General features: G+C 43.0%; 1 protein-coding gene across 1 annotated transcript in view; it reads left to right on the top strand.

The window, feature by feature from the left end:
* Positions 1 to 16,372, top strand: part of LOC116324239 (NACHT, LRR and PYD domains-containing protein 12-like) — a 34,402-nt gene that overhangs the window by 884 nt on the left and 17,146 nt on the right. The window contains exons 2-5 of the mRNA XM_039603414.1: positions 90 to 1,890; positions 6,233 to 6,406; positions 8,877 to 9,056; positions 13,285 to 13,461. Of these exons, the coding sequence (XP_039459348.1) occupies positions 90 to 1,890; positions 6,233 to 6,406; positions 8,877 to 9,056; positions 13,285 to 13,461 (2,332 nt within the window). The remainder of the gene's footprint in view (positions 1 to 89; positions 1,891 to 6,232; positions 6,407 to 8,876; positions 9,057 to 13,284; positions 13,462 to 16,372) is intronic.

Raw genomic sequence — 16,372 nt, 5'->3', positions numbered from 1 at the left:
CTGCTAATGGACTCGTTTCTGAAAACTGGACTTCTTGTTGTTGTTCAGACATTGAAGAGTTTTCTTTCTGTTTTTCGTTCTTTCAGCAGATGTTGGTCTGCAGGAGGTTTTACATGAACATAAGATCAGTCTGAGGAGGAGATGTGAACGTGTGACTGAAGGAAGTGATGAAACAGGAAGTAGAACCCTCCTCAACAGGATCTACACTGAGCTCTACATCACAGAGGGACAGAGTGAAGAGGTTCATACCCAACATGAGGTGAGGCAGCTGGAGACAGCTTCCAAGATGGACGCCCTCCATGACACTCCAATCAGGTGCCAGGACATCTTTAAAGTCTTACCTGACCAACAGAGACCCATCAGAGTGGTTCTGACCAACGGCGTGGCTGGTGTTGGAAAAACCTTCTCAGTGCAGAAGTTCACTCTGGACTGGGCAGAGGGCTTGGAGAACCAACATGTCAGTGTGGTGGTTCTGCTTTCATTCAGGGAGCTGAACCTGATCAGAGATGAGCAGTACAGTCTTCTGGAGCTGATCCATGTTTTCCATCCAACATTACAGAAGGTCACAGCAGAGAAGCTGGCTGTCTCTCAACTTTTGTTCATCTTTGACGGCCTGGATGAAAGCAGACTTTCATTGGATTTCACCAACAGGAAGCTGGTGTCTGATGTCACACAGAAGTCATCAGTCAGTGAGCTGCTGACAAACCTCATCCAGGGGGATCTGCTTCCCTCGGCTCTCGTCTGGATAACTTCCCGACCTGCAGCAGCCAATCAGATCCCTCCTACATGTGTTGACAGGGTAACAGAAGTGCGAGGCTTCACTGATGCCCAGAAGGAGGAGTACTTCAGGAGGAGATTCAGTGATGAAGAGCTGTCCAGCAGAATCATCTCCCACATGAAGACATCCAGGAGCCTCCACATCATGTGTAGTATCCCAGTCTTCTGCTGGATCACTGCTACAGTTCTGGAGCACATGTTGACTACAGAGCAGAGAGGAGAGCTGCCCAAGACCCTGACTGACATGTACTCACACTTCCTGCTGGTTCAGACAAAGAGGAAGAAGAACAAGTACCATGAGGGACATGAGACGAGTCCACAGGAGCTGACGGAGGCTGACAGGGAAGTTCTTCTGAAGCTGGGGAGGCTGGCGTTTGAACATCTGGAGAAAGGAAACATCATGTTCTACCAAGAAGACCTGGAGCAGTGTGGTCTGGATGTCACGGAGGCCTCGGTGTACTCAGGAGTTTGTACAGAGATCTTCAAAAGAGAGTGTGTGATCTTCCAGAAACCAGTCTACTGCTTTGTTCATCTGAGTGTTCAGGAGTTTCTGGCTGCAGTCTACATGTTCCACTGTCACAGGAACAGGAAGACAAAAGTGCTTAAGCATTTTCTGGAAAATAACCTTCTTGATCCTTACTATTACAATTCATTTTCAGATGATTTCTTGATGAGAACCATAAAGAAATCCCTCCAAAGTCAAAACGGCCATCTGGACCTGTTTGTTCGCTTCCTTCATGGCCTCTGTCTGGAGTCCAACCAGAGACTCTTAGGAGGTCTGCTGGGTCAGACAGAGATCAGTCCAGAAACCACCCAGAGAATCATAAACAACCTGAAGGAGATGAACAGTGATGAAATCTCCCCTGACAGAAGCATCAACATCTTCCACTGTCTGATGGAGATGAACCACCTCTCATTATTTCAGGAGATCCAAGAGTTTCTGAAGTCAGAGAACAGATCAGAGGAACTCTCTGAGATCCAGTGCTCAGCTCTGGCCTTCATGCTGCAGATGTCAGAGGAGGTTTTGGATGAGTTGGACATGATGAAGTACAACACATCAGAGCGGGGACGACAAAGACTGATTCCAGCTGTGAGGAACTGCAGAAAGGCTCGGTGAGTCCAGATGTGATCATTAACATCATTAATTAGTGTAGATTAGTAGTTTAGTTCTTCAGATATAGACAGTACCAAACGACTCTCATTAGTTTCCCATTTAAAAAAAAAACTATATTTTGTGTATATCAGGAAATGTGTGTGTGCACTTAGCATGATCCTGCATTGGTAGTCGTACGCTGTCTGTTGTAGATTCACATCTACATGTAGTACCCGTGTTGTGTCATTAGGGGGCAGTATTTTAAATCTGCTGCTGCTGTTGTTGGTCATTCAGACTTTGCTGTTAGAGAGAGACAGAAATAAGAATCTATGAAGAGCTTCTTTGTAGTGAAGTGAAATCTAATGTTAAAAACAGTAACAAATATCCAGAGCCGTCACCGTCTGAGCTTCTCCGCTGTGCTCTTTGATCCGTGATGGTTTTTCTGACTCCACCATTGCTCTGTTTCTGTTTCTTCTTTAGGCAATTTATCAGCTAGTGAACAACTATGGGCTCTTATTGTAGTGTGTGTGTGAGATTAATGAGGAAATAAAGTCAGACGCATAAACATGGTGAGTGAGGATGAAGGTGCTGAGGAAGACTCTGGTTTAGTGTGATTTAAAATGTGATGTACTGATGTCTCTGAGTGAGAGTGCTGTGGGTCCATTGGCGGTTTTTGACATGGGCGACATGGGCCGTTGCCCAGGGCGGCATCGTGGGAATCGGCAAAAAAAAAGTTGATCGCACCCATGCTGCTCCGACATCTTGCCAGCACATTTTTGTGATTGCATGGGCACCAATCAGTTTTCTATTGCCTATTTGTGGGGAGTAAGGGTGCCCTCCGTTTGCGAGGTGCGCCTGCTGCTTGCCGCACAGGGAGGAGAGGGCGGGACTGCGGGGGATTCTCTGGCTGGCTGGAGCAGCATCTAATAACCAGCTCGCAAAATAAAACAAAATAAATACAAACCAACAAACACAAAAACACCAGACATCATGATATAGATTTCAAATTTGCACCGATGTGTTTTCTAAATTCTCGGTGCGCCTGCTGCTGCTGCTGCTGCTGTGCTGAAGTCTCACACACAACCTGTCAAAAGGTGAGGAGGCGTGGGCTGCTTCCAAACACATTTCATTCATAATGTTGTCAATCCAAGTCCATTATGTAGTAATGATTTTTCCTGGGTTATATGAATCTGTGCACTAAGGTGTGGGTCTGTTAGGTTATGTTATGGTGATTCTCGTGTTGGGGGATGGGTGTTGACAGTGCAAAATTAACACCAATGGAAGATGGACAAGAAATGGTCAAAGCCATCTGGTGCTCAGTTAAGAAAAAAAGGAAAATGGTCTCCTGAGGGTTCTCCTCCCAGACCTGAGCTAAAGCATCTGCCAACTCCTGGACAGTCTGTGGTGCAACATGGCGTTGGTGGATGGAGCGAGACATGATGTCCCAGATGTGCTCAGTTGGATTCAGGTCTGGGGAATGGGCGGACTAGTCCATAGCATTAATGCCTTCGTCTTGCAGGAACTGCTGACACACTCCAGCCACATGAGGTGTAGCATTGTCTTGCATTTGGAGGAACCTAGGGCCAACCGCACCAGCATATGGTCTCACAAGAGTTCTGATAATCTCATCTCTGTACCTAATGGCAGTCAGGCTACCTCTGGCGAGCACATGGAGGGCTGTGCGGCCCACCAAAGAAATGCCATCCCACACCATTACTGACCTACTGCCAAACCGGTCATACTGGACGATGTTGTGTGCTCAGTGTGAACCTGCTTTCATCTGTGAAGAGCACAGGGCACCAGTGGTGAACTTGCCAGTCTTGGTGTTCTCTGGCAAATGCCAAACATCCTGCACGGTGTTGGGCTGTAAGCACAGCCCCACCTGTGGACATTGAGCCCTCATGCCACCCTCATGGAGTCTGTTTCTGACCATTTGAGCAGACACATGCACATTTGTGGCCTGCTGGAGGTCATTTTGCAGGGCTCTGCCAGTGCTCCTCCTGTTCCTCCTTGCACCAAGGTGGAGGTAGGTCCTGCTGCTGGGTTGTTGCCCTCCTACGGCCTCCTCCACATCTCCTGATGTACTGGCCTGTCTCCTGGTAGCACCTCCATGCTGTGGACACTACGCTGACAGACAGCAAACCTTTCTTGCCACAGCTCGCATTCATGTGCCATCCTGGATGAGCTGCCTTACCTGAGCCACTTGTGTGGGTTGTAGACTCAGTCTCATGCTTCCACTAGAGTGAAATCACCGCCAACATTCACAAGTGACCATTGATTTCACAGAAGTGTGATTGACTTGGAGTTACATTGTGTTGTTTAAGTGTTCCCTTCATTTTTTTTTTCAGCAGTGTGTGTATATAGATAGATAGATAGATAGATAGAAATATAAAACCGATATCTTCCCCCTGACCTGTTGTCCTGGCTCCCCCTTGCCGTAGCATGTGTGTTGTCCTTAACCCTTAATATGTTTTGTGTGTGTGTGTCGGGGGGGTTGCAGAGGGAGTGTTCGCCCAGGGCACCAAACAGGCTATGACTGCCTCTATGTGGTTCAGAGTGAGGGCTCAGAGGTGAACCAGCTGTGCTCTCTTACTGCCAACAGTGGGACAAACTGAGTGAGAAGACACTGCTGACATCTGGACTGAACATGTGTCAAATATGTGAGCTAACGCTGATGTCACAGCAGCACATGGATCCACTCTCATTCCTGCTGCTGCTCCTAATGACCAATGTCTGACTTCATGACCTCATTAATCACAGAGCTGATTGTTCAATGTTTAGTTGTTGCTGCTGGAATGTCGGCCCTATTTTCTGCTGATGGAATTCACTGCTGTGTTTTTGGATGCTGTTTACATCCCCAAGCTAACTTCCTGACAGCCAAACGTCATGATGTCATCAGTGCTTTATAGACGGTGGGAGGTTTAGGTTGTGACCACAAAGTGTTTGTGCCTGTACGCTGCAGCCTTCCACACCATCCTTTATTGTACAGACTCAGCACAGAGCACCTCCATGGATCCCAAATCCAAGAGTGGAGAACAGATTTGAAGTGTGTCACATCCATGCAGTCACAGCTGTTTCCACCATGTTTCCACTGAAATTAATCCTGTTCAATGACACATTTCGTATCAGTGAATATGTTCTTTAGGACGTCCACTGACATGTTTAAGTGTCCTGCTGGAAATCACTCAAATCATCCATGAAATCCGTGAAAAATCCTTTTAGTGTTTCTAACTTCACCCTCTGTCCTCTCTCTCTCTCCATCCTCCTCACTGCTTGTTTCACTAATAATCACACAAACATAATATTCAGCTACAAAATAACACAATAATATCATCTGATGATCATTATAAGAGCAGGATCCATATTTGATATCAGAGTAACACACTGCTTGGTTATGTGCAGTCATCACCAGCAACTGTGGGTCAAACAGAAGCTTTCTGATTGGTTGCTGACCTTGGTTACCTGTCCACTCTCACCTGTTTGTGTTCGCTCTCTCTTTGCTGTCTCCATCCTCTCTCTCCTTTCTCTCCCCTCTGTCTTTGTACCGTCACTCAGGTTCGATGGAAACGGTGACATTTACAAACCAATCAAAGACAAACTGATCCATGTCAGTTTATAACAATATTCAAAGTGACTACAGGCTGCTGCTGGACACAGACAGGTAACATCATTTTGACTTGCTGTCACCTCGATCTGGAGTCATAAACACTGAAGCCCTGAACAGGAATCCAAATCTTTTTCTGCCAACTAGCGACACACCAGCAGATAATGGCTCAGAACGCTAAAATGAGCCAATCATTTCTGTGTTTAGTTCCCCTGAAATCAGATCTGATATCAGCAGCTCTGAGTTCATTCATCATTATTGTCCAGTGATGAGATTTCTGCTCCGTTTGGTAACAGTCAGCAGGTTTTTCCTGCGTGTGGATGTGAACAGTCGTACCTGACAGCAGGTAGCAAACACAGATCATCTTTCCAGCTGGAACTCTTCACTGAGCTGAACTCATTCAAAATGTTCTGGAGTCAGATTCAAAACAGGAAACAGTCCAAATGTGTGTCTTCAATCTGACTCTGGATCAGATCTCACTGACAGACTGTGGACATCATGGAAGCCTAAATGTGACGCCATCTTCCTCCTTCATCTGCAGATTAAAGCCAAACAAAGATTCTCATTAAGTCTGCAGGTCTGAGAGAGACTGAATCATTGTGTCAAACACAGTAAGAGGAGCTGAAGCACAGATGTGAAGAGCAGATTCATCAGATTTTGACCTCACTCTATTTTGTCTTCATATACATTCAGTCTGTGTTTATAATGCAGATTTTCTGCTTTTATAATAACACATTTTATATTTTCTATAATCACAGACTGACTCAGTGTGATCTCTCAGAGACTTACTGTGAAGTTGTGGCCTCAGCTCTGAAATCCAACCCCTCCCATCTGACAGAGCTGGACATGAGTGGAAACAACCTGCAGGATTCAGCAGTGAAGCTTCTGTGTGCTGGACTGGAGAGTCCAAACTTTCGACTGGAGACTCTGAGGTGAGTTCACTGACTGCAGCTGTTGTTATTTTTCAATATTTCTATATTTCAGCACTTTGATGTTTGAAACTTTCATTAGTTCATAAATGTTCAGGATGTATCTGAAGACAAATGTGAAGAAGTGTTGTCTTTCCAAACGGCTGAACAACAGTTTTTCCTTTTGGCTCCAAATAGAAGTGACAGACTTGAGCAGGGTTCATTTAAAGGCTGACAGAAGTGGAGTGGTGATGGGGAGATGTTTGACAGGACAGTGTTTCAGCCTCCACAGGTTCATGTTGTGCTCCATCAGCCAGTGAACATGAAGTCCGTACTGATGAGGCTGTAGAGTGTGTGAGGGATGTGAATGGGACTGTTGAAGATCTAATGTTAGCAGATAAAAAAACAGGGTGCAGAGACTTTGAGCAAAGCTAATAAAGGTGAAGTTAGGAGCTGTGATGATGTTCATGGTGTCAGAAGCTGATCTGGCTGCTACAGAGACAACCCACACAGCTGCTGTGGTGAGGTGTGTGTTAAAGCAGAGGAACACAGAGCAGCCTAACACAGGACCAAACATGACGACAAAGCTGGATTCAGGCTCTGTGAGAGGATTTCAAACAGAAGCTGGAGAAGAGAAATGACTACATAAAAGAAGGCAGCTGAGACCAGTCCAAGTGTTTCCATGGAGCCCAGTCTAACATTCATTTATACACTAACATACAGAAGTGAATGGGAAAATGAATCCATAGTTTGAAATGTAGAAATAGTTCTCAGTTCATTTAGAGTTTAATACAGTTCATGAGGAAATGAGAAATGTTCCAAACAGCACCTGAGAAGAAATCTGCTTCACGAAGTTGGATCCAGTTCCAATAGTTTGTGATGCACTTGAACGCAGCGTGAGCAGTTCACTGCCTAACCCCACAGAGACTGTCAGTCTGGACTTTTCTTTATTTCTATTGGCTGTCAAGTAGGATGTAAGAGGGATCAGAGACTCTAGGTCTGTGTATGAAGTATAGTTCATGTGCAGTTGTTGAAGTTGTAGAATGAGAAATGGCAGTTTTGGAGTATTTCCTGCTTTCATTGTCCTGCTTGTGCTGATGAAAATGTTTATTGACGTGTGAATTCATTCTTCAACGCTCGATTCTGCCTGAACAACATGAAAACTTTGCTCATTTTTGTGTAACACAATTCAGCGCATTGAAGCATCACTTGTTTCATTATCCAACAATGAAAACAGTAAACAAACACAGCTGGCCTTCAAAGTAAAAGCTGCTCCTTTTGACACATGTTGGCGGTAAAATGTAAGACGAGCTGAAGCACATAAATGATCTACGTGCCTAAATATTAAACACAGTTGATATATTTGTGTGAGTGTTGCACAGCTGATGGCCGATGGCTGCGCCTGCTGGAGTGTTGTGAGCGTTGTGATTCAGGTGTAGATGTAATGACTCATTCATCACATTTATTCCTTCCGTAAAGTTCCTTTTTTTCTCACTTTGGCTCAACGTTATTAAAAACACAACAACTGTTTTCACTTTGTAAAAAATCTCAGCCTTTTTCTGCCCATGTCTGACACCCTTTGCATTATGGATAACAGGGATTCCAGGCCAGCCAATCAGAGTAGAATTTGCCAGTAAATCCAAAGATGGCCTCCAGTGAAGGTGGGACATGATGGCTGACATGACTGCAGACTGAAGCCTGAACAGGATCTGCCAGTTCCATGTAATCACATCATTTTAATGTCATTATGTTGTGGATCAGATGTGGAAACATCACTGCCTAGTTTATTGTTCACACTAAATCCATGATGGTCCATGTGGCCACGGCTGGATGCTCAGCTTACAGTGCCCTGGGCACAAATGTGTGATGGACCCTCGCCAGCTGGATTTGAATGCTTGACTTCTTTTCCTTCTTCAATAATTAGACATACAAGGCACAAGGCATCTGCTGTGATGCTCACACCTCTGATGTACTGTACAGTACTGACACTTGTGAGACACAAGTGTCAGTACTGATAAACGATCAGAATTATAATATTTCTGACTGTCTGAGGCAAAATTCAATCAAATCAAATCCAATCAGGAAATCTGTGATGATACCCAGCCCTAGTGCTCACCTCTCAGACTTGGTTAAAGATGCTGGTGCTGTCCACGGATCAGCTGACCTGCTGGGTCTCCATGATCACCTTTGTTTCTTGGAGATAAAGGCTGAGGCCTTTTATTTATTTATTTTTTTACTGAACAGAAGGTGATCATCAGTTATGCTGTCTTTAAAATACTCTTGTTAGAAGTTTACGACTTTGATGTGAAACATTCAGAGTTTTTTTCTCTTGTTTGTTTGAAGCTGCTTCCTGTTGGCTTCAGCTGTTTGGAGTTTCCATTTTCTAAACTTCTACATTCTGAACCTTCTTCAGCTCTGAACAGATGATGAAACACTGAATGATTTCAAGCTCACACTTTGTCTAATAAACTTACATCTTTCATTCTTTGTACAGATTCAGGAGCTGTGGTTTGTCAGAGATCAGCTGTGATTATCTGGCATCAGCGCTGAAGTCCAACCCCTCGTATCCCAAAGTACTGGACCTGAGTGGAGACTACAACAAGCTGCAGGATTCAGGAGTGAAGCAGCTGTGTGTTCTTCTGGAGAATCCGCGATGTCGATTTGAAACTCTGAGGTCAGTCAGCATGTTTTAGTTGTGCTGACACTGTCGATCGGTAGGCCCACAAACCTCCATACAGGAAGTCTTGTTCGGCTCTTTGTAGAACTTCTGATCCCTGATCCTCTTAGTCTGACTCAGTAGATAATGCAGAGTTCTGGAGCTGATGTGGGTGAGGGAACTCAGGCAGCCTTGACAGACTTGATGTCCAGGTGTTTCCCCTGCTTGTCTTGATACAAATAAACATGAGTAGGCTTGCAGGTAAAATGTTATCAGTCACACCTGTTAGTGCAGCTCCCCTCTAGATTGTAGTTCTTGTTAAAGTAGGATGGTTTTAGAAGCCTGGACCGCAGACTCCAAGTGAAGATATTACTTGGAAAGGCCCAGGCAACCTATTAGAGGTATTTGCACTAACATAGATTAATACTCAGATTTATATCTTTATTGTTTCACAAAGGGTTAAAAAGGGAATGTACGCTAGTGATGGTAAATTCGATTCTTTTTACTGAATCGAGTTTTAATGAGTCACTCACCAAAGTGAATCAGGTTTCTTGAGTCATTTGAGTCACTGAGTCAGTTGACCAGAGAGTGCAAAAATGTATATTTTCACTGAAACATAATTTGTTTCTCTTTTAATGTAAATCCTACTGCTAAGATGAATGATTGTAAAAGAAAACAACTATTTTTTTAAGAGCAAAAAAGAGCAAAAAAAATTCTAAAGGGAACATTTATTTATTTTTATTTTATTTTATTGGTATTTTCCTTAAATGTGTCAATTATATATTTTCTCATCTAAATGTCCACTGAGCTGTGAGCCAGGGGGCGGTAATGCGCCTTAACAATGGTTGCCAACCAAGAAGAAGAAGAAGCTGTGATCCAGGAGGGAGGGGGTTAGTGGCTGTGTCCCAATTCAGGGTCTGCACGCTTGAAGTACGCACACTACGCGTACTACGTACGGTGCGTACTACAAGTATGGGAAGTGCGGAAGTGAGAGGCTTGTGAAATGGGACAGTCTAGCCTTCGTCACGCTGTTCAGGTTGCCTAGCAACCATGATACTAACCGCGAGAAACGTTACATACAGCTTTGTGTGACAGAAATGAAGGAGAAAAAGTGTTTTGTTGGTCATTCATTTTGTCATGACATCACTGATTAGTTGAGACCACAGGACTGTAAAACATGATAGTTGGGCTTCATTTCTGTACTGAACAGTCATTTCAAGATTAGTTAGTAAATAACAATTAGCTAATGTTGTTCATGAGACTAAAGTCATCTCACTGTGGTAATGTTAATATAATATGGACAATATTATATGTATTGTCAGATTATATATATATATATATATATATATATATATATATATATATATATATATGTATATAAATATATATAAGCTTGAACTCTGGGTCAAAGATGCAAGTAGCAGTTATTTATATTTCCTATCACCTTAAATCGTCACTCAAAGACAAGTATCTCTGACAGTGTATATACAGATGTATTATATATAAGAGACAAACATTGTTCGTTTAATATGTTGGCATTACTAAATTTGGCTCAATGCTTACATATATGTGTAAAAAGAAATTGTATGAGCTGTGATAACTGTTTCTGATAGAATGAAGAGTAGACTGATATATGAAATATTCCTTTATTGGGTGAGAAAATCAGACCATGTCATAACTGCTTTAAGTCATACAGAATAGATATCAGAGCCTTAAACAGGCTGACTTCTGCTAAATGGGTCAAACTGGGCCGAAACTATACAAACACATAACATCCTTATAGAATATGATGTAACACTATAGATCAACTTACCTCAGAATATATAAAGCATATAAACAATTACAGCAATATGATGCAACAAACACAGCAGTGCTACTAATCCAAAATACTCAAAGCTTCATAGAACTGAAACAAACATTTATTTTTAGCTCCATTCTGCTGCTGATACATACTTTAGGTTTCTGAACATTAAACTTGTTGCTGCCTTTCATAGTGTGTAACTTGAAGGCCCTGAGTACTTTCTCCCACACTGAAAACACTGGGATGATCACATTATTTGAACATTACCTAATAAGACTGATTCAGGACAGACAATTAGTTATTTTAAACTTTCCTAGCAGTCCTTCACAAACAGGGAACAGTCTGTCTATTCTCTCCATCTGTCAGCTGCTGCTGGCTCTTCCTCCTCCTCTTCCTCACACACTGCTGAGTTTGTCCTGGTGGATCATCAGGGGTGCAAAGCCTCACAGATGATGTGCAGCAGTGGGTCCCTCAGTCTGTCCTCACTCTGGACACTTGCAGTTGTCACACATGGAAATCAAATGTGTGATAAGCTGCAGGATTCAAACACAAGTGTAACTTATAAAAATACATGTTCATACTTTTATTCCACAATCAGAGAGAAAGAAACAGAGAGAGAGTGCAGGACAGACAGACAGGTGACAGTCTCAGGTGTACACACTGCTACAAAACAGCACAAGAGAAGGAGGATTTAGTGTTTGTGTTATTACGAGTGCTAAACAAGAAGAGTTCCCAGATGGTCCAGTGGACACATGTGTGACTCCTGTGATTAAAGCATCTTTCTTTCAGCTTAACGAGTGAACCGTCAGCTCGTTCAAACACACGTTGAAGTCCGTTTGGCTCGACACCACCGAACAGAGGCAGCAATATAACATAGCTAACATTAACAGTGCAGTGAATCCTGCTTGTGCCGTCATATTCAGGACTGCAAACCGAGCAGCATCACTGACTTTCAGCTTGTTGTGTTTGTGGATATATGACTGACTTTAATTATCCATAAAATCATCACATTCTCTGTAAGATTAAGGTCGACTATATATATATTTTAAAGTAAAGGCTTTAAATAAATAAAGCCAACTTGACTTGACTTGACTAAAACCAAGTTACCGCTGAAAGTACAAACATCGCTAATGTCACATAACTTTGCTGACATGTGGCCAACAGTAATGTTTTAATGTTCTTAAACATTCGCACATAAATAAGTGACATAATATTCAGTACTTACTTTTGACAGTTCACTCTTGGCCGCTCCCTTCTGCCGTATTTTGCGGCAAAATTATCCACACCCACCGCCGCTATGGATTGTGGGATATATATGGGGCCACTGAAGCGTGCACGGATCGGACCACGCTTGATATTTGGGGAAATCGACGGCGCATTTGGAGTATGTATTTGAAGTACACTTTGAATTGGGACAGCCGTCGTCGCGTGGCGGTGACGTATTCGCACTTGAAATGCGTACTTCAAGCGTGCAGACCCTGAATTGGGACACAGCCAGTGAGTCCTGAGTGATTCGCTTATGCTATGATTCAGCACAGCAAGGGAGGGGGTGAGTAGCTCAAATGTGCTGTTAGCATGCTAGCTGAGCGATGCTACTGTGAACCGAGGAGCTATTGTCTTGATGTGAGCTTCTACTCAGGGTTTTTTCTTCCAGTTCAGAGCAGAAATGTTTTTGTTAATAAACTGGCTGTTGTTTTTTTCCCCACAATTTTAATTATAAGCTACATATATTTCTACTAATGAAATTAGTTTGCTAACAGCAACAGGGATGAGTCAGTGAGTCAGTTGCGCTTGTGAATCCTGATTCACGAGTCAGTAAAGTGATTCTCAAGTATTGAACGATTCGTTCACGAATCGAACATCACTAATGTACACAGAGAGGTTGGTGGGGAGATAGGCACATGACTCACTCACTCATTTGCTCACTCGCTCGTGTGAGTTTCAACTTGCAAGAATCAATTTTTACATAATTTTTCTTCTTTTCAGCTGATTGTTAGATTTGTGATTGACATGACATTGACCAATCCAGTCAGAGAACAGATGGTTTTGGCTGTCAGAGTGGTGCTTTACTGGGCTTCAGGTCCTGGAAGGGTAATACATTTTGAAGATGGAGGACCATGACAGCACTCTAGCACACAAAACTCAGTTCACAACTATACAGTCATTTTACAAGTACAGTTGTGGCCAAAGTTTTGAGAATGACACAAATATTAGTTTTCACAAAGTTTGCTGCTTCAGTGTTTTTAGATCTTTGTGTCATTTTTTTTCTGTGATGTATTGAAGTATAATTACAAGCACTTCATAAGTTTCAAATGCTTTTATTGAGAATTACATCACGTTAATGCAAAGACTCAGTATTTGCAGCTCTGAACAGATTATGAAACACTGAATGATTTCAAGCACACGCTTTGTCTAATAAACTTCCATCTTTCATACCTTGTACAGATTGAGGAGCTGTGGTTTGTCAGAGATCAGCTGTGATTATCTGGCAGCAGCGCTGAAGTCCAACCCCTCCCATCTGAGAGAGCTGGACCTGAGTGACAACAACAAGCTGCAGGATTCAGGAGTGAAGCAGCTGTGTGGTTTTCTGGAGAGTCCAGGATGTGGACTTGAAACTCTGGGGTCAGTCACCATGTTTTAGTTGTGCTGAGATGAACATGATGTGAAAGTTGTGCTGACACTAAACTGATCCACACTGAGGATCTTCATGGTGAAGTCTGTTTTCTTCTTCTCTGGTTTATTCCAGTGACTATAGCAGAACAATGTTTACATTTCAATCAGTGATACTCAACGTATGGCCCGTGGCCCTCCACAGAGTGCTGAGCGGCCTGCCAACCTTTCGTAATTCAGAGAGAGGGGACCCTGATTAACTGTGTAGCATTCTTCCTCACAGTTCTAAGTATCAGATACAACAATGAATAATCCACAGCTGATTCTCTTTAGCAGGTCAAAGGTCATGGCACACAGCAATCTGTGAAACTGAAACAGTTTGGAGCAGGTATTATTGCACATTTACAAACTGACACTGCTGCACGGCATGCTGGGTAATGCTAGCTGGTCACCTATGGGTGTGTTAACGGCTGTGAGAGGCTCTGTGGCTGCAGAACACTGAAGAAGAGAAAAGAGGGATGGAGGAGATGAAGAAAAGAGGTGGAGATGAAGGAGAAGTTCAGCTCCAGAGAGGAGCTGTGTCTGTGTGGGCGGAGCTGCCTAAGCACCGCCCACACAGTGACAGTGAAGCAGGTGAAGAGTAATAAATAAAGACTTTAACAGCAGACAGGATTTCATAAGCTGATGTACAAACATGTAGAATGATGGTGGCAGGTACAGAAACAGGTTCATAAAGACTGAAGCGTGTCTCCTTTACATATTCCATATTTGATATTGAGAGTTTCCAGAAGTACAAACATCAAGCATGCCTCCAAACATGTGACGAGTCAGACTGACATCATTTCTACAGAGAACAGTGTGAGCTCTCAGCAGGTCACTTCAATAAGAAAGACAAACAGAGCAGCAGGAATGACTAAACCCACTAACAGTCTGATATCCCCTGTTCCTGTTATTCTACAGCAGGGGTGTCCAAACTGTTTTCACTGAGGGCCACATACATAAAAATATAGGAGGGGCTGGGCCACTTACTAGAAATTAGGTGTCAGGATCTGACGGTGCCCTGACCGGTCGACCTGCCGGTGTATATATTTGCGTGCGTGTGTATGTGTGTCTCCCCTCTTGCTCTGTCTTCCCCTCCGGCTCCGGTGTGGTATATACGGAGGGTAACCTAGCAACAGGCTACCTCCGACCCGGAAGTGCTGTCGCCTGGAGCTGCCTCATCTGCAATCAGTTCAATCAATTGTATTTTTACTCAGTTGTATATAGCATTTGTATTCTATTTTTATCTTATTGTATATTTTATTCTATTTTATTCTACTGTATATAGTATTTTATTTTATTCTATTCTGTACAGTTGTGTACTGTATTTATTCTTATTTTATTTTATTCTAATTTTTCCTTCACAACTTTTGCACTGTCCACTTCCTGCTGTGACAAAACAAATTTCCCACGTGTGGGACTAATAAAGGTTATCTTATCTTATCTTATCTTAATTCACCAGCTGCTGCCAATCATCTACCATCTTGGGCAGGGCTACTTAATGGTGTGGCTGAGCGACAGACAGCTGAGCTCTCCGCCTGAGTCCACTCTATAACAACCATGACATTAGGTATATAGCCTTAACTTTAGTGTATTAAAGTTAGAAAAATCAAAAGTGGTCAAATGTGTTATATTGTTGAATATAATTAAAGACAAAACTGCCTTCATCACAGCTTTCCATAAATGGATCTTTATTGATTTATTCAGAAAAAGCTTTGGTAGCTCATTCTCAGAACAGCCTCAGATTTCTTCTTGGACAGAAGATTTACAGTACAGCGAAAAAACAAAGCAGAAAATGGGACGGCTAAATTTCAAGCTTGTTATTTAAGTTATTAGGCTTAGCAACACACCTATTAACGTTCGTTTGAAACGGTTATCAACATTAATAGACTGAACTGGACTTAATAACAGGAGTGCATATAATTTTAGTAAATTATTCTGGTGAGTATCAGCTGCGCTGGGTATGTAAATCGGGCCATCCAGCTGCGGTGCTGAGCGTACGCCACTCGTGCCAGAAATCCGGACAAATGTCACTTGATCAAGGAGCAGATCTGCATCAGATGAGATCAGCTGACTTTGCGTGTGCGTGCGCTGTGCACAGCGGTGTGTACTCTGTGTGTTAACAAGAAAAACGCATATAAGAAAGTGGTGCGCAAAAGCAGGGTAGTGACAGAATTGATGCGCATTACTGATATTTGAAGCATGTGTACCTGCACATTAACACACGGGTACTGTGGAAGATATTTTTTACTCCCCTAAAGCGCTCGTGCTCTCGTCCACTCCCCGCAAAAAAAATTAGCAGCTGTGCGGTGTCTGTGGTATCAGTGCTCGGATCACATGCGATGGAGTAAAAATCAAAAGCACAGCTTTATCAGACAGTTGCAGTTTAATGTTGGCTGACAGTCTTCAGTGCGTGGCACAACTGTATTTCTGGACATGCTGACGTTGTTGAAGTCCTGCACTTTTTCCGGGCACATTATTTCGGTGACTTTAACGAGGCAGCGTTTTATGAGGTCTCCATCTGAAAAAGGCTTGCCATGTCTTGTGATGAGTTGGGCGACCTCATAGCTGCTATTGGAGCCTTTTTCTGGACAATTTGAGCACGAAAAAAATACTGTTGCTGACCCTGCAGGATAGCTACCATTTGCTTTAATTTCTGCTCTGGCTCAGCACCAGTGTAGGATACATAGGCCTGATGTTTGGTTTCATAATGACGTCGTACATTATACTCTTTCATAACTGCCACAGTTTCAGTGCAGATCAAACAGACGCACTTCCCCGTGAATTCTTTGAAGAAATATTCAGTCTCCCACCGTGTCTGAAATTTTCTGCACTCACTTTCTACCTTTCGCTTCTTTGGTTCTGCCATGTTTAGTAACTTGGG

This window comes from Oreochromis aureus, linkage group 3 (assembly GCF_013358895.1).
Source record: "Oreochromis aureus strain Israel breed Guangdong linkage group 3, ZZ_aureus, whole genome shotgun sequence".
NCBI lineage: Eukaryota > Metazoa > Chordata > Actinopteri > Cichliformes > Cichlidae > Oreochromis > Oreochromis aureus.
This window is presented reverse-complemented; position numbering and strand designations above follow the sequence as displayed.